At 48.2% G+C, this 27,626-nt stretch overlaps 1 protein-coding gene across 1 annotated transcript in view; it reads left to right on the top strand.

The window, feature by feature from the left end:
• LOC143518895 (multiple epidermal growth factor-like domains protein 9) overlaps window positions 1–27,626 on the top strand; it is a 53,982-nt gene that overhangs the window by 23,648 nt on the left and 2,708 nt on the right. Inside the window, 4 exon segments of the mRNA XM_077011771.1 lie at window positions 12,651–12,790; window positions 19,420–19,569; window positions 26,747–26,991; window positions 26,993–27,017. Coding sequence (XP_076867886.1) covers window positions 12,651–12,790; window positions 19,420–19,569; window positions 26,747–26,991; window positions 26,993–27,017 — 560 coding nt within the window.

Below are 27,626 nucleotides of genomic sequence, written 5' to 3'. Positions count from 1 at the left end.
GCCTCAGACAGCTGAACGAGCGCAGCAGAAACGTCTCTCCTGCGAGACTCGTTAGAGTCAAGAATGTTTTATTGCAGCGCTTCTAAAGATGCGAAAAAGCTTCACCGAAAATATCCAACCCCACCCTGTAGATATAGATATTGTTTCTGCCAAGAGGACCTTGTCAAGGCTTTGGCCACAAAAGAGTGATGATTTGGTTCACGAGTCTGCTCCCCCTGTCCTGTTGGTTATCGAGTCGTAATGGTGGTTTTTAAGCCAAAGCTCTTCAGGGGAAATCTGTACACTTTGTTTTTAATTCTCTATCTGTGTTGACTACCTTAGTCTGGGTAGCAGTTCTCTGCACTGGAGGGACTGGAACTCAAAACAATCCAGAGACTCTCTCAGCCCCATCTCCATCTCAGGTGCTACATCACCACCGGGTTTCTCCATAGTCCATCTCTTCAGAAAGCACCTGCATGCTTAGATGTTTGTAAGACCCAGGCGAAGGAAGATCGGTTGTGGTGTGCTCGCCATTCGTGACCCAAAACAGCCTGGAACAAAGCTGCTCGGATGAAGCTGGAATCATGTCACTCTGTCATACGTTTCTGTTGGACAGAGTGGGCGGGGCTTGGGCCGTGTCTCACTTTGGTGTGGTCTGGGACATGTCCCCCGCAGACATGTCTCACAAGCAGGTCGCCATCCACTCTGGTTGAGGACTTAGTGGAAGATTCTTTTTATCGAGAAATCTTGCTAATTGTCTCGCGGCCACCTTCACCGCAGATCAATAAGAGCCTTTCAGCTGTCATCACAAGAATTCTTTAAGCGATGTGCTCGCTGGTGTGGAAATCTCCCTGACATGAAAGAATGATTTATTTCTGCCAGGTTGTGCTCTCCTTCACTGAGATGAACCGTTCCAAAGCCTTTTGACCAGCAACTGACACTGGGTTGGTTGGTTTGTTTTTTGTGCCATTAACCTTTGCCCACCTAAGACCAGTAGCTCCATCCAGCCACGGTGGAGCGGTCGAGCCTACTGGGGGTGTACCAGAGGAAGGTCTTCTTCACATGGGTGTGACTGTGCTCACCTGTCGCGATGCAGATGACCCGTCCATAGATCCGGACCCACCTGGATCACATCAATCCCCTCTTCTCCTATGACTCACAGTCCCGCCCATCAGAGGTGAACTGTCCCCCTGGCCAAAGAAGCCCCACTGATGTGAGCACCATGCCACCAGTATGCCATATCTGCCATATTGCAAGAGTAATTTCAAGGATTCAGATCATTTTTTTCCAAGAGTCCTTCTGCATCTGCATCTTCTAGATAGATCTTTCAGTATATATAGATCAGTATATATATAGCAGACTTCAGATCTTGTTTAATGGTATTGACCTTTACTTAAGATTAATACAAAGTAAAGGGACTGTGTGTGTGCGTGTGTGTGTGCGTGTGCGTGTGCGTGTGCATGCGTGTGTGTGCGTGCGTGTGTGCGTGCGTGTGCGTGTGTGTGTGCGTGCATGCGTGCGCGTGCGTGTGTGTGTGTGTGCTCAAGGGCAGTGCAGTGGCCCAACCACAGCAACAAAATATTCTGTCTCATTCCATAAATAAATCTAGGAGTCACCCGAACCCTTCTTATGATTGCAGCAGATGAATTCAAACCTGGTGCCTTAATCCTTCTTGTTTCTTTTTTTTTTAACAAGAATTCATTACTCATTTGAAGATTTATGTATGTTGTGGCATGTTCATGTATGCCTGCTAGGTATACACCAGTAACAGAATCATGGGAAACCACTCCTTCAAGCTCATGGCCAGCGACATCTATGTGAGCAACAGCATTGCCGTGGTTACATGACGCGATGCCGGGTCACATGACTGCTCGCTGGATCCCCCCTGTTCATCACGGGCGAGTGGCTTTTGGAATGCTGTGATCCATCTTCTCACTCTCCAGCAATCCATCCTCATCCCCCCCTGCATCTCCACTGGCTGCCTAATGGCGTCAACATGTGTGAGAGAGAGAAAAGGGGCCAGAGACCAGGAGGATCCCAGCTCTGATCCCAGCTCAGCCTGTCCACCTTAGGAAGCACCACCATGCCTAGCGAGAGTAGGTCCGAGCTGATCTCCAGTCAGCCGGCCGGCTCAGGACGGCGGTTCAAGTTCAGACGGGGGTGGGAGGTGGCGGGGGGCCTCTCCTGCTCTGTTCTGATGGGATTTTCATGACATTCTACCGTAGCCTTGCTGCCGATACTTGTTATCGTGAGTTACGGCACCAGGCCCAGATACCGCCACCGGGGACACGCCGTGCTTTGTTAACCCTCCCACTCTTGGAATATTAAAGTCGTTTCCCTGCAGATTGTATGACTGACTGCTTTCCTCTCTCCCTCCATAGCAGTGCGCTTATTCCACCGAGGCATGGCGCTCTCTCGCCTGTGCTGCAGTTCCTGAAGTTGGTCTTATGCCAGCTGTTGCAGCTCTTAGGCACACACACACACACACACAATCATAATCATTGTATCCAATTACATAAACCTTTTGACACATGCAATTTCCAATGATCGTAAGCCAAAAATTGTTAATGTATACATGCCAGGTTATGCAATTGTGTGAGTTGTATTTGAATACTGATTACATTAAGATGGTGCTTGTGAACCCTAAGCACACTGGTGTTGCTGTTCTAGCTTTCTTCAGGAATTTAGTAAAGCCAGTGTCAGCCTCCCAACAGACAAACACCACACATCTGTGGGAGTGGAGAGAATAATTCATAGACACATGTACTCTCAAGGATGGCTCTGAGAGTAGAACACTCCTGGGTGTGTGTGTGTGTGTGTGTGTGTGTGTGTGTGGGGGGGGGGGGGGGGGGGGGGGGGGAGGGGAGTTGTTTTTGTTGATATGAAGCCTTGACACTTTCCCTTGCCATCATGGTGTTTTGGGGGTGAGGCAAAGTTTGCAGTCCTTGTCTGTAATCATCTAAACAAGGTGAAACATCTCAACTATGAAGTCCCTAATGGTGTATCTTCTCTCTCTTCAATCTCACCCTCCCCTCCTGCCTCACATCCTACCCTGCACTGATGCATTCCCCCCAGAGCATCAAAAGCTCCCCTTATTGACCAGTGGGGCTTCAGTGACTCCGAGCTGCCCGTGTGGCCCCGCCTCTACCCGCCCCCACAGGCCGACATTTAGCCCACGGCCACACCCACGCCAGTGGCCGCTAGCGAAAGATCAGACCTCAAACAAACAGACCCGTTTAATACCATCTGAAAAGGCTTCATTCAAACCAGGCGACCGAAGACGAAGCCCCATCAATGTCCGTCCTCCCTTAGGGTCCTCGTCCGACAGAGCCACTCTATTGTGCGTGGTGACGAGCCGTTTTGTCCTCGCCGGACTGCCGTCGGTCAGTCGGACACTTCCATTGTGCTCGTGACATGTCCCAGATCCGGTGTGATGAGTCATAAAATGTGACGTTGGAAGCCATTCTTCCTGCATTACACAGCTCTCGTGAAACACTCTGCCTCTTTATCCTCTCAGTCCCGATGACATTCCATTAGTCCCGCAGAGGAGGCAGGACATGCTGAACTTGGGCTGTGTGCAATATTTGCAGACTTTCTATGATTATCGATTAATTTTTTATATCTGCCATTTCCTTTTGAAAGTAAAACACATCTGGCATTTAATCCTCTCACTGAAGTGGCACAGTGCTCTGAAATGTTTCTAAAAAACCACAGTGCTCTGTAATGTTTCTAAAACCCGTGTGTAACATAATGCCAGATCCCAGTGTTGATTTGACTTTTAAACTGCGATGTTGTTTTTTCGCTCTCCGTGTTTTGACCGTGCTGCCGTGCGACACCCGTAGCATGAGCTCTCATTCCCCGTCCATGCGGGAGAAGAAAAATCTATCGTTCCATTTAGGGGTGCCACCAAAGCGACCCTTCCTTCTCATCGGAGATGAGGCCTACTTTTTAATCTGACCCCTGACATTTTGCACCATTTGTAGATGGTCAATATTCGGGGTTGATTTGGGGATTATTGAAAAGGGAAACAGAAATGTGATTCGGTTTCTTTGATCAAAGAAACTTAAATTGACTTTGGAGTTACTGAAGTCTTCACCTCCCCCGTTGTCTCATTATATGCCCCCCATTGTCTCATTACATACTTGAATAGTTGATATTATGGCAAGATTAAATGGGATTTGACTAGTTCATTATTCAGATGATCTTCAGACACTCGGCCAGGTGTTGGCCTGTTGGAGGGAAGATCCCTGGGGCCTAGTCTCATTTGGTGCTGCATGATTAAAGAGCTCTGCATAGAAAGCTGCCTGTAGAAGAGTGGATCTTTACTGCAGGTATTAAATCACTTCCATTTCTCTTCTTTCTGTAGTGCTCCCAGAAGAGCGGATCTTACTGTTGATTTGAAGAGTTGGTCTTTCTGATGATTTGAAGTGTTGATCTTGAAGTGATTGGATTGTTTCCTTCCAAGAGCGTCATTATGAATCCTTTGTTTAAACACATGTTGCCTGAGCCATTTTTTATGTTATTGGAAAAATTAATTCGTTCGTTTGACCTTGATTTTAATTACATATTGTACCAAGATGATGCATTAACTCCGTGGTTCCCAAACTTTTTCTGCCGTGCCCCCTTTAGTAGATGAGAATATTTTTGCGCCCCCCCCCCATATTGACACATGTGCACATGTTTTACTTCCAAGCTCCGTGCCCCCCCCGCAATAGCTCCGCCCACTTTGGGAACCACTGCATTAACTCATTGTGGATAACCGGTATTAAAAAAAAATTTTTAATGAAGAATAATTCTGTAAAATTAAATGTCAGCACAGATTTATTATTTTATTTAACTTTGATGCCTCTCTAGATGCCATCACCATGAGAACTGAGTCAGTACGAGACCTCTGTTGGGTTTGGTCTGAGCAGAACAGCCCCCGATTGCCACTGAGCTCTGACTGTGTAATAAAAGACCTGCCAAGTGGCTCCGAGCTGCAATCTGCAGCCAAATGGAAAAATATCGTAGTAACGGCGGATGCTGCAAGCCGCTCGTCACATAAATGGCCTGTTCCACTTGAGTCTAAAGATGGCAGAGCAGAGCTATAACGACTACCATGTCACTCCCCACAATCGGCCGCTTCGCTTGTTTTGGACCTGTCTGACTTCCTTTGGAACTCTGCTGATGTCAGGAGGATGTTGTGCACCCCCCCCCCCCCCCCCCCCCCCCCCAACTTATGTCAGGGGAGTGTTGTGCACACATCCCCGACAGCATGTGCCTCAGAATCTGGTGGGCCATGCTCCGAGCTAAAGCTGTCAGGGCACAGCTCATTATCACCGGGTGCAGTCCCAGCAGCGGCCAGCGGGGGTGCTCTGTCGCTCCAGCTTCAGAATCATCACTGCCTTTTCGTCTGTTTGGTTTTGTCATTCTCAGGTTGGAAATGCTCTCTTTCTTTGTTTGTAAGTGCCATTCACAACAATTGGAGTTAGCGAAGGATGCCACAACATCTGATCGAAAAACAGGCCAAATATGACATCTGCAGATTTTGGCACAGAGTAAATATCGTTTGTCTTCTTGTATTAGATGCTCAGCAAATTACTCCCCACTTTTAAAGGCCATTTCACGGGGAAGAATTAAAGCAGTGCTGACACACTTATCTTGAACGTTGAAGGTTTGTCCTCACCGTCGGTGACTGAATGACCATCTGATTGTAGGGGCAGATGAATGTCAGTTGGAGGGGCCACTGATGTCAGCCCTACCCACCCCCCACCCCCAGAAGCCCCACACTGACCCCTCCATCCCATAATTCATCTCAGGCTGTTACTGCCACCGCTAGCTATGCACAGCAATAGCCCATCTTTTATCACAGGTGAATTAAAGATTTAAACAAAGATTCCAGTGAGCTGAACCTCAGGCGCAAATGAATATCAAAATGAAATCTGAATTTAAAAATGTATTGATGTTTCACTGAGGGAAGGAGGGGGCACATACTCATATACGTCTTTGAATAAAGAAAAAAAGAGCTTACCTTGTTATAAGATGTATGTGCTATTTGCGAACTATGACACCTTCGGTCCTTTTCACGCATGCCTTTAATGGAGGACCATTAGTCCTAATTACTGGGCTGTAGACTCTAATGTGAACACTTTTGTGACCCTACCGTCCTCTCCTGCCGGGCAGGATAAGAGCCCCAGCGAGTACATGTGTGTGAGTGAAAGCATAAGCACCCATGCGTTTGGCTCGCCGGTGCCGACCCACCCACTGCGTCGGGCATCTACTCTAGCTCCTGTGTGTGCCAAGCAGCAGATGGTCCTCTAACCCTGCAGTGATCCACGCCTGCATGTTCAAGGCTGTCCACAGTCACACATGCTCTTCCCCCTTTGCCCTTTGCCCTTTGCCCTGGCCATGGAGTCAGAGAGTTAATATCCTCCCACAAGCCTGGGCAGCAGTGCGGACTTGAAGCATGTAAGAAAACCACCCCAGTAACTTGCGAATAAATCGGAACTCAACAGCATTTTCTGTTGTATATAGAAAGGTTAAAGAGTTCCGGTGATTTCCACAATATAGCAATACATATTTAGCAACAAGCAGAGCTCTCCTGATAAATGTAAGAGCGTATCTTTGTTTTCGCAGCACAGAGTCGTCTCCTAACATGGGGAGCCTAGGTGATCTGTTCTGATAATGTCCAAAATCTCTCCATGTTGGTGTAAGACCAGAGCATATCTAACAAAGCTTCAGTTTCCATCCTGCGTCTCAGACGCTACAATAAACGGCTGGGTGTTCCTGTTGTGCAGCATCTTACCAGGGAAGTATACCTGATCAACACTATTATCTCGGACAGACACTACTGGCCGCTGTTACTGTATAACGTTTGTGAATTTCCACTCACTCACTCACTTTCCATGTGTCATGTTGGACTGGACGATCCAAGACCTTTTCCCACTTTACTGGAGCTGCACAAATAGGATCACCTTGGAACTGAGACAGCGTACCATATACCTGCAGTCTAGACGAGAGGCAGCAGCCGACCCACCTTGCTGGGTTCCAGTGTAATGCTGCAGGGAGGAGAACTTGTCCCAGAGCTGTTCAGAGGACATTAGTACACCTTCCTCATTTAGAAGAGTAAAGGTTTGGATACCCTTACATGCTGTTCCATCTCTTACCAGTGATGGTACGCACAAGGAGTTACAGGTGTCCCCACCTGTTATCTGTACAGTGTTTACATGTATATTTAACAATTGGATTGGAAATTGTTTTCTGTATATGATTCAGTATGATTAATGACATGGCTGCTAAATTAGTTCTTCATTCAGCCTTTGTGCCCTAAACAAAGTTTAATCTTTGGTGCTTTGGTGAAGAATTTCCTGTGTCAAACAAGCAGCATTGTAACTTCTGGTAGTACATTAATTTTTATGCAATTTACAAAGCCTACATAATGAAGTATGTAGAGGTTTCCATCTCTTTTTGGTTAATCTTAACAGTTTTGAATAAAGGAGCATGGTGTAAATTTTACAAGCGAGAAAGATTTAGATGTTTTCAAGCCTGGGGAGATTCACAAACTTATTAGCACTCCAAGAGCAGGGAATCGTGCTTTGGGAGGACTTTAAGACCCTAATGGTGCCTGTTAACTCTGCTCATAGAGAGAAGCAGCTCATACCTTGGCCTGAAAGGAAGGATGGGCCTGATTGACAATCCAGAAATCTGGTCTCTTCCCTCTCCAGACCCCTGGGCTGCACTCAATCACCTCTACATGTTTCTGGGCTTGTGTTGGAGCACATGCCCATAGCCTCATCTCCAGACTGATGGTGCCTCCTCACGCAGTGACCAAAATCACTGTGTCGGCTCCACCTTCATCGCCCACCGCGAGAACCTTCCCCCGTCCGCACCCTTCGGCCCCCGGTCAGCTGACCTCACTCCCCTGTCCCGAAGGCCCTGCACATTTCTCTCCTCGTTGTGAAAGGCGGAACAAATAGCTCCGTGTTTCACTTCGGGACCCCGTGGCACACATTGCAGACTCTGGGTGGAGGTGGTGGTGGAGGCTGATGATTGATTTGGGAGGGGGAAGCTTGTTCCCCAGATCACTGCACATGTGCACGTGCACACAAACACACACACACACACACACACACACACACACACACTCGCCATCAGAGTCACTTTGGTGGGCTTCTTGTCGCCCCATGCCCCATGTGTCCCTCCGAGTCTCTCCCTCACTCTCGAAGCTCTCTGGCTCCGCTCATGCCAGCTTTGGTATGTAGGCGGAAGGCGCTGTTCCCTCTCTCCAGCTCTGCTCTCACTACAGAGCCTCTTTGTCTGCTGTGCCCACTGCTTCCTTCCACCCAGCAAGCACCCCCCCCCCCCCCCCCCCAGCACCATTTCTGAAGCATTTTCTCTCTCTACAGTGTCAAGCAAGGTGTCATTATTCTTCTAGAACAGTCCTCAACAGCGATCGCTTGGTGGCGGGGTTTTTAGAAACGACGGCAAGGACTGTGTGTGCATCTTCTCCTCCTAAAACGTCTGCAAGCTGTGTTTCACGAGAATGCCAACAAATATAGAGGCAGGATATAAATGCTTGTTTAGCAGCCCCCTCTGGCACCAGAACTTTAATTATCACAACACTATAATTTTCAGTATAGAAAAACACATTGTGCAGTCAGTCTCAGTAAAAATGGTCTCCATTAATGAATCCTAATACTATATCATAATACTAGCCTGGATAACATTGACAGTTTTCAGAAATGTTGTCGGAGCTGTGACAGTTCCTGTGACATCCCCAAAAATCTCCTCTGGGTTGATAGGAAGAAAGCCATCACAGGCACCGGAGTCCCGAGACAAGACATTGTCTTTGTCTTCGTCCTCGTTGGGTCCTGAAAGGACACCCAGGCTGCTTTCTATTGATCACTCTGGCTTTGTGTCGTACGCCTCAGGTGGACATGCCTGTCTCTTCCAGCGTTCAAAGTTTTGTTCACTACTTCAGATGCTGCTGTCAGGTTTTCACCACAGTGCCTTCAGTAACCCAGACAGCTAATACTTGTTCACAGAATGTAATTCACATATATGCCACCCTGCTCTTTCTGTCTCTGTTTGTAAGGCCATGTCCTGTTTGGTTGACATGCTTAAGCATCCGGAACGTTCAGCTCCGCCATGGTCACCACGGTCACCATGGTCACCATGGTCGCCCTGGCCATACAAACCCCCCTCCCCCCCACCCTCACATAGGAGAATCAGAAGACGTACCATGGCCTCCATTTGAAATGCCCAGAATGGGGCTGCGAGTCCTTCTGGGGCTGCGAGTCTTTCTGGGGCTGCGACTCCTTTGGTTAAAGAACTGATGCATCAACACAGCACATTTAAGGACACGTTACATCAATTAATTACAACATGTTTCTATACCTTATAAGAACACTTCCAAAATAACATTTTGGCCCTTTCATATGACTGCAAATCATAGAGCTTAGAGTCAGATACATGAATGTTTGTTTTGAACACGGCACCGTTCAGGATCTGCACAGAAGGAGCTTAGGGAACATCTCAATGATCTGGGGCTGTATAAGATCACGGGGAACGTGAGTCTTCCTTCCTTCACCTTTGAAAAAGCCTGCAACAGCAGTAAGAATCATCCCCTCAATGTGAAAAACAGACCTGTTCCGACCAGCCACAGCGGGGTGCGGAGTTGAAAGATTTGCCTGTTCAACTCCGGAGCGCCGTCCTCCTGTGCCGGTGAGAACCAGCTGCAATCTCTGGCGCTGTTGAAGCTGAACTGTTTCCCGAGGAGCCTCTCGTGCTCCTGCAGCCGTGATGATTACGCTGGGACCCCTGCAGGTGGGTGAAGTGGTGTGGACGTGCCACAGTCCTCCAGCCCTTCGTCTTCCTGCGCTCGCCCGTGCCGGCTGTTTTTAGTTTTCATTCCCGCCATCGTGTGCAGCGATTGTTACCGTGCCGACTTATGGCAGACTCTCGCCGGATCCCTTTAATCGTACCAGGGGCAGCTGCTTGTTATCCTATTTGGTGTTGTCATGGAAACAGGTGCCCCCCACCCCTCTCTCACCCCTCATCCGCAGGGCCTTTTGAGAGTGTTGTGGTAATTTTAACAGTTTTTGGGGGGCAGTTCTGTAGAGCCTTACGATTAGAAAAGTCCACATGCAGTAAAGTGTTTCACAGGGAGTGGCTACAACTGTCTGTGTATACAGTCTACACGGGTGATGGCACACAGCCATATCTGTCTGTCCTTTTCTCCTTATCCTTCTCTCTCCGTCTCTGTCTCTCTCCCTCTCCCTTGTCCACTTTCTCTCTCCCACTCTCTCTGTCTCTCCCCTCTGCCTGTGAGCCGTTGAGGCTGGGACTGGAGAGGGTCAAGGTGTCAGAGCTGCCCTCTCACACGCTGTCTGACAGGCCTGCGGAGACGCAGGACTCAGCCGCCATGACTAAGATATTAGAGTTATTAACTGATCACAGCAGGGTGTCCTAAAACCACACAAAGCAGAGCAAGTCGGTAAGATGAGTCTCCCCCATAGACACAGAATGAGCTGTGTGAGGTACTTTTGTGTGTGTGTGTGTGTGTGTGTGTGTGTGTGTGTGTGTGTGTGTGTGTGTGTGTGTGTGTGCTGCGATTCTCCCCTGGCTCCTGGCTCTGACTATTTTCTGTGCGGGCAACTCTGAGCTGTGGGGAAGCTTTCCTCCAGCGCCTGTCTGAGTGTGTGTGTGTGTGTGTGCACATGCTGACTGGTCTTCGAGATGTGCTTGGTTTATCTCTTTTGCGTTTTTAATGGGCCTCCTCTTCCACAGTAATGTATCATTAGGGTGAAAGCCTCTCAAGGTTATTATCACAGAAGCAGCATCAGGCCCAAGCAGCAGGACAACGGGCCCATTACAGCACCGCTCCAACCGGCCATGATTGTAGCCGCGGGGGGTACGTTCAGTTCAGCTCAATAGAATTATTTAGATATGTCTCTGTGTGTGGTTGCTTGTATTGTGTGTGTGTGTGTGTGTGTGTGTGTGTGTGTGTGTGTGTGTGTGTGTGTGTGTGTGTGTGTGTGTGTGAGGAATAATTGTAGATATTCCACACTTTTTTATGAGCATCATGGCCTTCTGGGAAATGTGCTACTCTGTCTTGTTCGTCTGTGTCTGGGTCTCAGAGAATACTCTCAGCTTTAATCACAGGTTGTTCATTTTGCTGGGTGACTCTGTGGCTCACTGCATTACACAAGGGCACTTAAACAGTCTTAACTTGAGAATGACTGCAGTCTGCGAGACTTTACTGTCCCTAAACCTGCCCCCACACACACACACAAATCCATCCATTTACAACAAAATACAGAGGTACACCAGTACTGATTAACTTAATTTCAAATGAAGACAATTTGAACAGTTGTTAGCATTTAAACACTCCCAGCATTGAAGGGAGGATGCTCACATGAGTTTGATAAAGCATTGAACTTGCCACCTTGAACTTGCCATTAAATTTCATTGTAGAAGTCTTTGGGGGAAAATATAAACCACAAGGATCATTGTTAAAAATACAATATAAAAATATATACAATATATAAAAATGCCAGGATATATGTGTTTGAATGTGGCTTCTCTGGAAATCTTATGTACTTTACTGCACTTTCTACTACCTGTACACTTTTACTACAGATAGGGAGAGAGGGAGAGTAAAGGAGAGAGAGAGATTGGATTGGATTTTGAAATACAGACAAAAGATCTTTTTTCCCCTTCCGTGAGAGACTCAACCAGAGAGTTAAACTAAGAGTTACACTGAAAGTGAAAAAGTGGACATTAGCGATCAGTGAGATCGATGAGCCCAAGCAGGAACATTTAAAATGAATTTCTCCTGCAGAGACGGTAAATTCCTTCATAAAGGATGAAGAATGAACGTGATGTTCTGGTGCAGGACTCGACGTGCAGCGTTGTCAGTGAACAGCTCCAGCTAGAGAACAAGATCGGATGTACTTCCTCCCTCACTGAGGATGACGAAGCCTCTTCTTCCTCATTAAGAAGCAAGGGAGAAAAAATGGATCATCCGGGGTGCAGGCAGGTTCAAAGTCGCAGCCCGGCTGTACGCTGCGAGCCTCTGTTTTCTGTCTTAGGACCAGCCTTCCCATGGTGAGCTGTACCCTTAGCCACTGCAGGGGAAATGCTGAGCTGACCTCAGGTCAGTGCAGAAGGGTAACCACAATTGAGTAATGGTGTGATTGGTTTGACAGCTCAGTTTAAGAAAAAACCTCATTGTTTGCAGAATCTTTTTTGCCTGAATTTTTTCCTTCAATTGGGGAGGGTTTCCCTGAGTAGGTTTGGAGTGAGAGGGAGTGATGCAGAACCAGTGTAGCGTACCTTTGCACAAGAGCATGTGTTGTATGGCCTCGTGTTCATTAGCAGCTTGTCCCATACTAAACGGTTCCGCGGTCTTGCTAATGGTGTTCGGTAGTTAGGGGGAATCTGCTTCAGTGTACCCAATACATAGCACAGCATACCACATACCTCAAAAAGTGCTTCTCGTGGGAAAATGATTCGCTTTTGTTTATGAAGTGTTGAATAATGTTGTAAGTGCGGGTGTGGTTTGTCTTGGTGTTTACGTTTTTGCGTGCGGGTGTGGTTTGTCTTATTAGGGTTGGCATGTTTGCTGTAATGTGTGCTAACGGCCTGTCCTCCCATGTTTGCTGTGTCTCTCTGCATGTCCCGTGCCACAGCTCGGGGGTGTGTGTGTGTAAGGTGGGCGTGTCCGGAGACAAGTGTGACGACTGCCACCCAGGCTTCTACGGCTTCAGCAGTGCAGGCTGCCAGCCATGCCAGTGCAACAATCACACCAGCCACTGCGACACACAGTCAGGTGAGTGTGTACACACACACACACACACACACACACACACACACACACACACATACATACACACAGATCTATACACACCAACACAGATACACACACACATACAGACACAAACACTCCCACACATACACACACAGACACACACATCTGCAGAGGATACACACACATGCCAACACACACACACACATACCAGCAAAGATCCACACACACCAACACAAAGATACATACACTCACACCCACACAGATCCACACACACATATACACACACACCCACACATACACATACAGATACACCCACACCCACACACACACACCTGCACAGATACACACACACACCAACACAGCTCGACACCCACACAGATACACAGATGTTCCACACACACATACACATACGGATACAAATACACACACACACCTGCACACACACACACCTGCATAGATACACACCTGCACAGATACGCACACACCAGCACAGATACACACCAACCTGCGTGCGTGCACATACACAGATACACACACACACACACACACACACACACACACACACACACACACACACACACACACACACACACACACACACACATGTACACAGATACATACATCCACACACCCACAGATCCACTCACACATCTGGACAGATCCACACACACCCACAAAATACACGCACATGTAAACATTTTTATATATACACACATACAGATATACACACACCCACACTCATAGATAGACTCATGCATGTACACAGATATACACATACACCCCCACCCCACACTGCACACATATACACACTCCCAGATCCACTCACACACCCAAAGATCAAAATACACCCTCACAGATTAACACATATCCCCAAAGATGCACACACACCTCTCTCTCTCTCTTTGTTCTCTCTCTATCTCTCTCTCTCTCACACACACACACACACACACACACACACACACACACAAGGACATTATCCTTTCTTTCCCAAACTTTCCAAACTAATTACAGACATTTTGAGTAGAGATGCCACGTGGGGCTGCAGGGTTGTGCCGTGAGCCCTGTCAATGCCGCCCCAGGCTGTTATATATGGGACTGATGACTATTTCTGGAGAGCCGTCTCTGTAGCTCTGGCTAATGAGGACATGGTGATCAACAGTGGAGTAAGAGAGCTGAGCCTTAGTTCGGACCCGCACGTCCTGCTGGTGGAAGCAGTGTTTGCTCACGGAGAGCCAGTCTTCTCCTTCAGCTTAAGACGTTGTGCGTCCAGACGCTGACCCGGTGTCTGTCCCTCATTCTCCCCGGGACTCCACACTATTAGGCTGTGGTGCGGAGGTGTGAGCTGGTATCGCGTGCTGACGCCGCACAGCGGGAGGCTTAATCGATCCATGTTGGCACAGCCCCCAGTCTCCCTTCATCTCCCAGCCTAGCAGCTCCCTCACACACTCCCGCCTTGCTGCGTGTTGTTGTATACGCATCCATCTGCATCTCTCCGTCCGTTTGGGCTCAGTAATCGTTCGGGAGGAGATCTCATCCTTCCTCCTGTGGTGCAGCTGCTCTTGTTTGTGGTTTGGGTCTCACGTCCAGTTCACTGGAGTCCTGGATGGTGCCCAGTTAATGTGGAGCTACAGCTGCTCGTGAAGCACAGTCTGGGGCAGAGGCCACGATGAACTCCCCACTCTGAAAGGAGTGTGTGGTCTCTGTGTTCAGCTGAATATACTCCGGTCTGAGGAGTTTGTCTGGCTTTATTTCCATCTTTCCTTCTGTCGTTGTTTCTCTCTGTTGGTCTTTGTCTCTCTCTGTCTGTTTCTGTGGCTGGCGCTCACTTGCTCCCCCCAGCCTCTCCCCCTCTCTCTCTCTCCCTCCCTCTTCCTCCATCTTTCTTCCTCCATCTCTTCCACCCTCCCTCTCTGTCCCTCTATCTCTCCCTCCATCTCTTCCCCCCTCCCTCTCTCCCTCACTGTCTCCCTCTCTTTCTCTCTACCCCTCTCCATCTTTCTCTCTTCCTATTAAGCCCTTATTATAAAACCTCTTAAAATGAACCTTCTAATGTGTACAGGAATGATAATAATAAAGGAATTTCAGCTCCCTTTCCCATTAATATAGATGGGGCCTTCCAGGCCCTTGTAGAAAAGGACAGTAGGAGAAGTAGGTAGTGGATGTGGGAGATTATTGGAACGCTGTCTCTGCTCAGGAGGGGCACTTTTTTTGTAATTTACTTAAGTATGTACCACGTAACCTACTGCTTTAACTTCTGGTAAACAGAGTATTGCTGCTCAGTAATGTTCCAAACAGGTAAAACACACAATATAAATAATGTGGGGATATTGAGTTTGACTTGATGCAAAAGGAGCTTTAGTTGGTGGTTTGGAGGCTTCTGGAAGTCAGAGTGATTGCCAGTGTCCCTGGGCAGAGTGACACAGCGTGGAGTCACGTTGTCCGGGAAGATGGAACAGATCCCTCTGGCTCCACCCCCTATCCGCACGTCCGATCCTCTGCCCAACCTTGTGCAGGTCGTGCGGGTGCTGATACCCTGGTGCAGCAGAATTTGAACTGTAATGAAAGGACAGTGACTGTGTGTGTGTGTGTGTGTGTGTGTGTGTGTGTGTGTGTGTGTGTGTGTGTGTGTGTGTGTGTGTGTGTGAGAGAGAGAGAGAGAGAGATAGAACGTGAGTTTCAGACCCGGGCAGTGTGCCAGAAAGACCAAATCCCAGGTTATGGGACTTCCAAGCTGTCTTATTATAATGTTTTAATTTGCACACCATTGATTTCACAAGTAAGATTTTGTAATAATAATGTCCAGCACACAAGTGCCAGCCAGCTCCTTTACTGAAATTTATAGCGAGGCGCTGAATTGCTGCCTGGACAGCCCGGGACTCCGCCCCCGCACACCCCATGCTCCGCCCCCGAGTCTGGCTGTGCTCCAGTCCTCTCCCTGAGTCTCTCTTCCCGCCAGACAGCCGGCCTGCTCCTCACAGGATGCTGGCAGGCGCGGGACGGCCGCCTTCCCAAAGCAAGGCTTTTGAAGGATACAGGAGTTTCTATGTGTGTTCCGTGTGTGTGTGTGTGTGTGTGTGTGTGTGTGTGTGTGTGTGTGTGTGTGTGTGTGTGTGTGTGTGTGTGTGTGTGTGTGTGTGCGTGCACACACGTGTGGCTATGTGCATGAGCATACTCACACACCTCTCCTAATAATTAAACTCACCAGCTCGCACCACATGCAGTCTTAATAAAACGCAGACACACAGATCAGCGGGGCTGAATGTGAGACCCTCCCCTTCTGCTCATTTCCCCCTTAACCTAGTCTGACCTCAGCCATCACCAGACCAATCGCAGAACTGATCTGAAAACAGTGCTAGCATGCTCTATCTCTATCTTTCTCTCTCTCTCTCTCTCTCTCTCTCTCTCTCTCTCTCTCTCTCTCTCTCTCTCTCTCTCACATGGAGCAATAGAGTCGCCATGTTGCGCCATTGGAGTAAATGCTGTACACACTTGTGTTGGTCTTTGTGTTCATGCTCATGTATATGTACTTTATGTCTGCTTAGTGCTTGACTGTGTGCGCACGCACGCACACACACACACACACACACACACACACACACACACACACACCAATTTATTTCCACTTCCAAATGTGCATCCTTCATACTGTCCACCATGCGTGTACGGACCGAACCCTTGTCCCCACTGCGGGGGGATTCGTGCAGAGCTATAACACTCGTCCCACGGGACCGAGGGGCGGCTATCAGCCGCATTCTTTTTGTTTTAGCCGTTCTCAGGCCGCGCTGCAGGGGGACACGATGCCGCGATTGTGCTCAGGCGCTCTTTGATCTCGAGCCCTGGGCTGTGAGTGCGGCCTCTCCTCGCCCCCGCACAGACAGAAGGCTGATTCTCATTTGGTTTCTAAAGAAGCTTTGATGTCCTGCGTTTGTGTCAACAATGGCTGAAGGAAACGGAGAGCGTTTCATCTTCACAGATCTGTATGCACTCTGACTCAAGGGCCACACAACAGCCACTCGGATCCAAACATTTGGTACCTGATGGAAAACCATATGTAGGTAATTATCACAGTAAACTTAGATGACTGGTTCCACATCTCCACATCCATTCATGTTACAGATATATAGTTTATATCCTGTTCATATAGAGAGTGTGGGGAATGTCTTATAGAAAATGTAAAGATTGTACAGACATTCCTAATACCACATTTCACCAAAGGTAATGCACCAGGAACATGATGGGCTTAACAAGGACAATTCCATAAGCTGATTTGGTGCTACCAGTATTGGTATTGAAGGTACCGGTATTAAATATAGAATGTATTTATAAAAAGATGATAATTAACGATAATTAACATTTAATCAATATAAAATGCAAGAAATTATTATATTATTATATTATGGAGTTATATCCAGATGTATACAAAGCATTAAAACATTTCAAATTGGTTCTCAAATTTACAATTTGTTTCAAATAGTATGTCGTGAGTTATTCACGATGATACCTTTTTCTAAGCAATTAATGAGTTATCATAGTCTTTCCCTCAGCATGCGAGAAGCACCCCAGAATTATGGGTTTACTTAATTGCTTTCGATGAACACATCGAAGTAGAAAGTGAGCGTGCGTGTTGTTGATGTATTCCGGCACGCTGGTCTGCCTAATGTATTCATTAAGGTTTTCAGTCATGGCAACAAAGACAAAAAGGCAGTTTTAATTTGGACAGCAGTGACACAAGACCCACAAATACAGACCAATACATGGACCCAAATATGTGCATGTGTAGTGGGCAGTTTTAGATGGTAGATTGTGAGAAAACTCACAAGCTGCAACATTCACGCAGCCCTGTTCCCCTGTGTTTTTAGATTAATGCGTAAGCTAATGTGGCGAGCGATACTAGTACTGGTAGACTTACACACATTGTCAGAGTCTGAGACTGAAAAATTTATTTAGGTCTTTATCGAGGCCTGTTTAGTCAAAGGAGATGGCTGATGATAGATGACTAATGTTGTTTCAAGTCTGTATTTAGTTAGTTAATTGGCCTATGGGATGAACAACATGGTACCTTTATTCTGTTTGGCACTGGTCTGTCCTCGATTTGGAGGAGAACGTGGTGTTTTCGGTTCATCTGTTTGCTCTTACAATATAGAGACCACACGCTGGCTAAGGAGAGATGGTACATTTTAAAACCATCTCCATCCATCACTGAACAAAACGAAAATTACGTTCCCCATATTCGCATATACCCCCCCCCCCCCCCCCCCCCCAATCACTTTCTCCCTTCATGTTCCAGAGACAAATACACAAGAATGATAAACACGCATGAATCAGTTCTCAACACACACACCCCGCACAATTTATTTATTTATTTATTATTACGGTTTCAAATCTGTATCCTCTGTAGTGCATTCTCTCCTGCTCCAAACACACTGGCGTGCCTGTTACTGGAGGCGTGAGTCTTGCCCCTCTCCGAGGTAATCACTTCCTGTGAGCTCCTGCTAGGACGGAGAGTTGGCCCAGGAGTGGGTGATTATGAAAAGTCTAATGTCCCGTGGGGAAGTGCAGTCAGACGGTCATAGGACAGGTGCTGGTCAGCATGTGAGTAGCTGGCCTGGGGCCGCGGGCCTGGGCTCACCACAAGAGAATCGCCCCATCCTGCCCTTTCCTCTCTGTGTCTTGTGGACCATTATTCTCTCTCGTATGCATTCATGCATTTTCTTATTCTCTCCTTCTCTCTCCTCGATGTTTCCCATCAACTCTCCTTTCTCTGTTGTTTCTCTCTTCCTCCTTCCTTGCCTCCTCCATTTGTCCATTCATCTCTCTCTGTCTCTCTCTGCCTCTTCTGCTTCTCCTCTCCCTCCTTCTGTTTCTTCTCCCTCTCTTCATTTAGCTTTCGCTCACAAAGTAGTGCTCCCTTATCACAGCAGACCTCCTAACTGTAGTCTGCTGGTCCACTTTTTCTAATTAGAAACTGCTGTGTTGATGCCCAGGCATGTCAGGTCAGTTGCATAACTAGAGGAATGCCATTCAGGTTGCGGGCGTGTGTGCACTTGTGTGTGTGTGTGTGTATGTTTACACCATCCGTGTGTGTGTGTGCGTGTGTGTGTGTGTGTCTACTTCCCCCAGCAGCACTCTGACAGGATGATGTAATCCCTCATTAACAGCTCCAATTTTTTTTTATTACATTTCATAGAACATGGCATACTTTCAACGAAGTGTGCCGAACTCTGGAGTCTAAAGAAAAGAGTCCTCCGGGACTCCGTCTTCTCACACAGTCAGTGTGGGACTGTGGGACTGTGGATGTTCAGCCTTTGATGTCAGTAAATATTGTTTGCCTCAGTCCTGCAGTCCTGCCCCAGAGCTGTGGCTTCTTTGAGTGAGCTTGAGTGAGCTTCGTATGCCAGTTCCTGCTTTTACCTCCTTTATATGCTACGGTCACGTGCGAAGACTTTCAGTTTAACTTCCTCTTCCATTTTCTTCCCTTCTGTTTGTTTTGTTTAGCTGCGTTGCTAATGAACTCTGACCTCCCCAACATTTAACACTCCCCCCTCCACCCCCCACAGTTCTTTACCATAGGACCAAAAAGCTGTCAGTCAGAGCTTTGCCACTGTTTACTTAATTCCTCCTCTCTCTGTCCCTCCCCCTTTTTATCGCAGGCATATGTTTGAACTGCCAGGGCAATACCAGAGGTCCCAACTGTGAGCAGTGCAAGTACAACTTTTACCGGGAGTCTGGCGCTGGCCCCAACGACACCTGCCTGCCCTGCCCCTGCTCCAGTGTCACTTCCTCAGGCAGCTGCACACTCGGTGAGTACCCCCTCCAGCCTAGCCTAGCCTAGCCACCTAACCAGCACTTTCTTTAGCATTAGCCTAGGGCGTTAGCTTAACTCTCTCGGTTGGAAAAATTGTTAGTTAGTTGGAGATAGTCGCAGCTGTCCGATCCTGATTACGCAAGTGTCTCGCGTCGTTCTGGCTTGTGGAGGTGGATTTGGGGTGGCAATGCAAACAGCGATGGAGGAGTGTATTTCCGGGAAGCCTGACGTGTCCTCCCAAGGGCCTACACAGGGTCGGAGGGCTATTTCTGTCTTTAGGAAGAAGCCCTTGCAGTGTTTGCTAATGAAAAGTGGAGACAGGAAGTGAGAGGAGGAGTTTGCAGGCTCACGCAGCCTGGCCACACTTTACCTCCCTCCTGTGTTTATTTTGTTTCCTCTCTCTTTCTCGGTCTCTGTTTTATTGTTTTTACTAGGGTTTTTTTCAGTAGGCGTTCACTTAACTGTGAACTTTGTGTTCTCTCCTCTCTTTCTCTCTCACTTTCACTCTCTTTCCACCGTCCCTCTGTCTCTCTCTATCATGCTTTCATCTCATCTTGTGCTCACTCACTCTCTATGACTGCCTGTTTCTCTGTCTTTGTTCCTGCCCCCCCTCCTCCCCTGAGTGGGTGGGGCTTGCTGATGACAGCAAGGCTCTGAAACAGCTGGGTTCAGGTACAGGTCTGGGGGTGGAAATTACCACGCAAGCCACTGAAAGGGCAGAGACTTGTACAGTGTGTTCATCTGTTCCCAGTCAAACTGAAACTGCGGTAACAAAGGGGACGCTAGTGCTCCTGGAACTGATGCTCTCACCTGGGTTACATGACCGTGTTGGGCCGATTTAATGCTCCTCATGCCTTTTACCTTTGAATGTACATCTATAATGAGTTTTAGCAGGTGATTTGTAACTACACATACTAAACATGTCTAAAGAATAAGATTAATGAATAAACCCAACGTTCATGTGGCTGTTTGACATGATAATAGATTCATCACATTAGTCATGTCTGTGAATTACCAACTTTTTCTCAATTTGATGTCTTGGTGGTGTTCTGATTCAGCCAAATCTCACCTTTCGTCTGAACTGTTTACCGTATCCAGAAGGGGATAACCTGCATAACTGTCTGACAGTCTGATTCTGATCCTAGCTCACTGTTCAACTGGGGATTGGCAGATGTACACTAATCCCTCAGTAAAATTAAAAATAACTTTAAATAACCAAAACTAAATAACTGTAAAATATTATTGTTGATATTTGAAAGCCAGTTTTTGAAGTGTTTCATAGAACAACTTTAAAAACAGTAAAAAAAAAGAACTTGTATGTGTAAACTTTAAAGATTAGTGTAATGTTTATAATAAAAATCAATGTTGATATTTCAGTTCACATCACGTTATGAACTTGCCATAATAACTTGCACAAAAGTAGTGGAGTCTAAATGTGTTATAAATAATATCAAATTGTTATAAAGTTGGTAAATTCTCATGGAGTACAATTTTCATGCAATATTCATGCAAGTTGTGTGCCAAAATCTCTCTCTTCTGTAAGTCCTTATCACCAAGGATACAAGTTGCAGAAGGTTGTAGTCTCCTTGGATACTAAAGTAAATTTGGACTCCCACTCGTTCCTGTGACTGTGACAGACTGTGGATCCTCCTTGCTGTCCTCCTGACACCACCTCCCGTGTCACTGGCCAGACACGTTTAAGTTCAGGTTCATGTGTGGGTTCTGTGAGTATGTGGCTCCTCCCACACACTTGGTCGTGTTTATCCCGACCCCCGTGCCTGCGGGACGCTAACATCCTGCACCTGCTAATGAGCGTGAGGAGCAGGGAGGCACACCAGGGTTGTTAGTCAACATTTTCCCGTTATGCCTTGTTCTTCATTAGTGAGGCTCGTCTGGGAGCGGGACAGAAGATCTCAGCTGGAGAACCCACAACACACGGTCGCTGGGATTTACACAGGACTTCACATTTACCCTGGTGGAGTGCCCTAAAACAAGAAAGTTTCTAGCTAGACTCGAGATGGCTTACACGGGAAAGGACAGATGGAAAGCAGGAGAAGTTGGAAATGCTTTGGGCAAGTGTTTCCTTATCGTTGAGTTCATTATAGAAGAATCTCCCCTGAGAACATGAATATGTTTCTTATAGCAGTCTAGTCAGAGTGAAAACCGACACTGTTTTTCATTGAAGTGTAAAAGTGCGCGTGCTGGATGGGAGATTGTGATGAGAGGAGGAAGGAATTACACAGCTCGTTAAGCACCGCCGAGCTGACCCAGACCCCCTGTTCCACTGCTCACCCTCAGGAGGGGAGTAGCGAGGGGGACCAGGGAGAGGCGTGGGCTGGGAACAGGAAGGGAGTAACCAGGGGAGTGGGATGGGAGTGGAGGGGGGCAGCGTGGGAGGGGAGGGGAGTGGAGGGGGGGCAGTGTGGGGAGGGGGGGAGGGGAGGGGGGCAGCGTGGGGAGGGGAGGGGAGTGGAGGGGGGCAGCGTGGGGAGGGGAGGGGGGGCAGTGTGGGGAGGGGAGGGGAGTGGAGGGGGGGCGGCGGGGAGGGGAGGGGAGTGGAGGGGGGGGCAGCGTGGGGAGGGGAGGGGGGGCAGTGTGGGGAGGGGAGGGGAGTGGAGGGGGGCAAGCGAGGGGTGGGGAGGGAGGGGGGCAGCGTGGGGAGTGGAGGGGGGGGCCAGTGTGGGGAGTGGTGGGGGAGTGGGATGGGGGGGCAGCGTGGGGAGTGGAGGGAGGGGGAGTGGAGGGGGGCAGCGTGGGGAGGAGAGGGGGGGCAGCGTGGGGAGTGGAGGGGAGTGGAGGGGGGCAGCGGGGGAGGGGAGGTGAGGTGAGTGCAGTGGGGGGCAGCGTGGGGGAGGGGAGGGGGGCAGCGTGGGGGAGTGGAGGGGGGGGCAGTGTGGGGAGTGGGTGGGGAGTGGAGGGGGGGCAGCGTGGGGAGGGGAGGGGAGTGGAGGGGGGGCAGCGTGGGGAGGAGAGGGGGGCAGCGTGGGGAGTGGAGGGGAGTGGAGGGGGGGCAGCGGGGGGGAGGGGAGGGGAGTGGAGGGGGGCTAGCGTTGGGGAGGGGACGGGGGGGCAGCGTGGGGGAGGGGAGGGGAGTGGAGGGGGGGGCAGCGTGGGGAGGGGGAGGGGAGCAGCGTGGGGAGGGGAGGGGAGTGGAGGGGGGCAGCGTGGGGGAGTGGTGGGGAGTAGAGGGGAGTGTGCCTTCCGCCTGCGGTCTCATACCTCCCATGTCGCAGCCAAATGTGGGTCAGCACTGTTCACCCCTCCAACCCCTTTATAGCTCCCAGCATTCATAGCAGTTTCAACACTAACCCTGCAGGTAAACCATGCAGTGTTTGGCCTAGCTAAGAAAGTGTGTGTGCACGCGTGTGTGCATGTGTGTGCATGCATGCATGAGTGTGTGTGTATGTGTGCATGCGTGCATGTGAATGTTTACTCGAGTGGTTGCTTCTGAAGCTTCTTTGGTCTGTTTATATCACACACACAACTACTGTAATTATACCCCATAATAGATCTTATTTGTTTGGTGTGAATAATTCATCGTTGCTTGTTGTAATGTCTGAATAATGTATTGTCTGCAAATGAGCACAGTGTTGTTCATTATGCAGAATCAGTTTGCCTGTAGTAATAATAAGCCACTCAACTTTTGTATTAGTATGAATGTCATTCTGCTGAATGCTAGCCTCAAAAAATTGTGTCACTTATGTTCAGTATCGTCGCTGAATCAAAAGCTTCCATGGTAGACTTACCAAAGGCAGGCATGGTCACCCTCACATACATACACACACACACATACAGACATACTTGTCTAAGCTAATTGTAAAGGCAATTCATCTGTCAATATGAATTATATTTTAGTCACATAGACTTTGAGGTTTGTGAATTTTTATACCCTCTCCCCTATTTAAATATTCATTAAACATGGTTATTCATTATCATTTTTATTCTCCTTTGATGGCCATTATTCTGTTGGGAATTTGGCTCACTGTACCATGTCACAGAGTTTGGTGAATGAGACCCTTATACCTTATAAATGCTAAACACTTTTTCCTACCAAGTTCACCATCTGCTATGCCTTTTGAATTTAAATGAAAGACTTGTGTTTTTGGGTGTTGATGCTTGGTTCAAGTGAGCTCAGCCTGCGGAGGTGCTGTGGTGGGGTCAGGCGGAAGTGTCATGACCCTGGATGGAGAGGTCACCAGGAGAAGGAATGCCAGTGTGTTCCAGTTCGGTCCGTGGAGTCAGTTAGTTTGGGTTTTATTTGTTTTGGTTTATTTATTTCTATTTTGTGTCAAATGTCTAGGGCCATAAATCTGTTTCCCAGCTGCAAATACAGGTCTAGCAGGTATGCAGGTATTTCCTTTCCGGTGTAGTGTCGGTGTGGAAAAGTGTCTGGAGGATCAACCGGTGTGTCTGGCTCTGTAACAGATAGTAAAAGATGAGAGGTGGGGGCATTAAATAAAGAGTAGCACTCTCCTCAAGAGTAGCACTCTCCTCAAGATTAGCACTCTCCTCAGCCCTTCCCCGCCAGTGTGACACAGCACGTGCGTCTTCACTCTTTACCGTTGCCTCGACATTCTGGGCCAGCGCACTCTGTTTATTAGGGCATCTCCCCCCCAGCCTTCTGACGTAGCACAGTAGAGGCACCAGCGGGGGTGGAGGAGGTTTTGGGGGGTGGGGGTGGGGGTGGGGGGGGGGTACAGGAAGGAGCAGAGCAGGTGGAAACGGTGAAGTGTGTTGTGTGTTGTGCTGGCTGTGTCAGCATGACCTTTTGTGATCGAGAGGTGATCTTTTGGATTTGGTGTGTATGTGTGTGGGTGTGGATGAACAATGTTGTGTGACTGCCTTAATGACATATTAAGCATCATGAGAAGCAACGTTTGCCCTTCTACAGAGATATTTGTGTTTTCCTGTTTAGTTTTGATGGCTTTTCTCAGTCTTACTCAGCAGGTCTTACAACACCCACTCTTCTGTTCTGCATGTATGTGCATGTTCGTGCAGGGAACTGTGCTTCATGCTAACGAGCTGGTAACTAACAGGCTGGTAACTAACGGGCTGGTAACTAACGGGCTGGTAACTAACGAGCTGGTAACTAACGAGCTGGTAACTAACGAGCTGGTAACTAACGAGCTGGTAACTAATGAGCTGGTAACTAATGGGCTGGTAACTAATGGGCTGGTAACTAACAAGCTGGTAACTAACGAGCTGGTAACTAATGGGCTGGTAACTAACAAGCTGGTAACTAACGAGATGGTTGGTGTGTGCATGCGTTCATGCGTAACGGTGTGCCACTTGCCATGTGACTGCCGTTAATGGCTAACTAATCAAAACCTCCCCATCATAGCTAACCAGTGGGACATCACGCAGGACACGGTGGTGTGGGACTCCACGGTAGTCTCTGTGTATGACAGCTCTGCCTCCATTCAGAGAGGAAGACCTCCATCTAGAGAGTTTGGGCTGAACCGAGCCTCCTCACCAGAGTTCTGTGCACGTCCATGTCTGCCTGCGCATCTGTTCGTGGTTTCTGCCGCATGACCGCGAGGTGTTTTTCGGACCTGCTTGTGGAGTTGTTGGGCTTCCCTCTATGGACCTTCTACAGAGAACATCCACACTGCTGCTTCAGGGTCACGGCTGTGTGGCGCAGCAGCGACAGGGTTCATTGCTCTGTAGATGATGGGTGCTGTGGGGGGTTATGACATGTCTGTTAACATTTATAATGTTATATTGACATTTACAATGTTATTAACATTTTTTATGTTATATTGATATCTATTGTCTTATATTGACATTTATAAAGTTATATTGACTTTTAGAATGTTGTTCCCTTGGTTTCTCTTGTTCCCCTTGGTCTCATCTCTTATTCTTTACTTCATCCTGTTTCTGTGTGGCATGTTGTAAAATTGATTCTTTCCCTTAACCCTGGAATCACTTCTCCCATCTCTCTCTTTCTAAAACGGTGTTCATTAAGCCATCTGCGAGCCGTGTGTGTTATTTCAACGTTTCCATCTCCTCTAGATCACTGCTGTGTACAGCTTGGTGCATCTGGCACAATCACCATCTGTGTTTTATCTAAGCAGGGGTGGGGGGTTCCTGTAGGAGGCAGTAAAGTGGGGCTGTAATCGATTGAGAGGCAATCCTGCTACGACAGTTATCAGTCGCTAGTGTAGAAAAATCCCTCCCTGATAACGTTTTTAAGGACGAGATGGTGGAACTAATTTTTCGAGGCCACACAAGTTTATGAAAACACCTATTTTCTGGTGCCCCATGTTGAGTCACGGACCTGCTTCAGAATAAATTGTTGATTTACCGAATTTCTGCAGCCTTGCACAGCAGCATATTTTAATCTGATAATCCCTCTGCTGCAGTCCCCTGGTGTCCTGAGATACTCCCATCTTCTCTCATCCTTGGTTCTTCATGGAGACCCTGACGAGCATGTGTGTGTAGCATTTTGCCTGATGTTAGGGGGACTGCTGTTAGACTTAATCCCCCTCTGAGGATCTCATCTAAAGTATGTTTCCCTTAGAGCTGGAATGCTAGGTTAATTTTCTGAATTGTTTTACCTACAGTGTATTTGGCAGTGCCAAACAAGAACAGACATATTTCCTTTTGTATATTTAATGTAAATGTCATTTATATAAACAAACAGGTGGATGGCCTAAAAATGGTAGATACCCAGCCCCAAAACTGAGACTTTGGACTGTATTTAATCTAAATGACCTAAATGGCCGTAATACCAATATATGCTGCTAATGGTAGCACATCCTGGTAAACCAGATAACTAATTACCTCATTGTAATTTGAGCCCATGTACTAATTTCTTGTGTTTCATGTTTAACTACAGTCTTCCTGCTTTTTGCCAAACAGCTCACAGGCTTGTGTTTCCCAGTTGTGTTTCTCAGTTTAATCAGAACAGTTTTTTTTTCCCACATATGAGTTTTTAATGGTGAATTACTCCTGAGTCCATTAGAAAAGATGATTAGATAAACTGGGCTATGAGGCAGTGAAGACAGAGTAACTAATGTGCCGTGCCTGGTTTGCGCTCCTCTTGCCTGCCCCCCTCCTGCTGTATATTATTGTGGTCCTGCCACCTAGTGGCCCAGTAGTAAATGGCGTCGGCGTTACCAGGCCGGTGAGGAAGGCTTCGGTGCGTAACCCTTCTCTGTGTGGCCCGGCAGACTCGTCCGGCCAGCCGGTGTGCGATCAGTGCCAGCCGGGGTACAAGGGCCCCAACTGTGAGCAGTGCCGTGACGGCTTCTACAATGCCGACAGCATCTGTGTGCCGTGCGACTGCAGCGGCAACGCGGCGCCGGACTCCGCCCCTCGCATCTGCCACCCGGACACGGGCCTGTGCCTGAACTGCAGCAACAGCACCACGGGGACGCGCTGCCAGAGCTGCGCACCGGGCTTCCACGGCCACGCCCATCGCCCACAACTGCACACGCATAGGTGAGCCGGGCCGGTGTGATTGGCTAAGCAAGACGGGCGGCGGTCATGTGGGGGGAAGTTCTGTATATTCATTTGTGGCTGTGGTTGATGAAGGGGTGTGTGTGTGTGTGAGTGTGTGTGAGTGTGTGTGAGTGTGTGTGAGTGTGTGTGAGTGTGTGTGAGTGTGTGTGTGTGTGTGTGTGTGTGTGTGTGTGTGTGTGTGTGTGTGTGTGTGTGTGTGTGTGTGTGTGTGTGTGTGGTTACTGGTCAATCACATGTGCACATTTATATTGATGTATATTGGAGGACTGCTGCTTGCACATCAGAGCAAACCAGGGCAGGAAATCCTTTTTAGCACAGTCCACTCTGAGCTATTAATCCCTGCAGTACTGCCCGTCACAGAAGCCAGCCGCAGACGTCCAGGCCCTGTAGGATCACTGAACCACTGATGGGGGAGGGTGGGATGGGGGGAGGATTAGAATAATGGAGAGAGGAAGAGGGATTGTTGATTGCATGCATGTTAGAACAGCCAGCCACCACAGTCATTAACATCTTCATATGCTAATTTAAGTATAATGCATTTTACATCACATTTTACGCAGAGCAGGTAGTTCCAGGTGGATCCAGCCC

Source organism: Brachyhypopomus gauderio, chromosome 7 (assembly GCF_052324685.1).
Source record: "Brachyhypopomus gauderio isolate BG-103 chromosome 7, BGAUD_0.2, whole genome shotgun sequence".
Taxonomy (NCBI): Eukaryota; Metazoa; Chordata; class Actinopteri; order Gymnotiformes; family Hypopomidae; genus Brachyhypopomus; species Brachyhypopomus gauderio.
The sequence above is the reverse complement of the archived record's forward strand: the minus strand, read 5'-3'. Positions and strand labels throughout refer to the sequence as shown.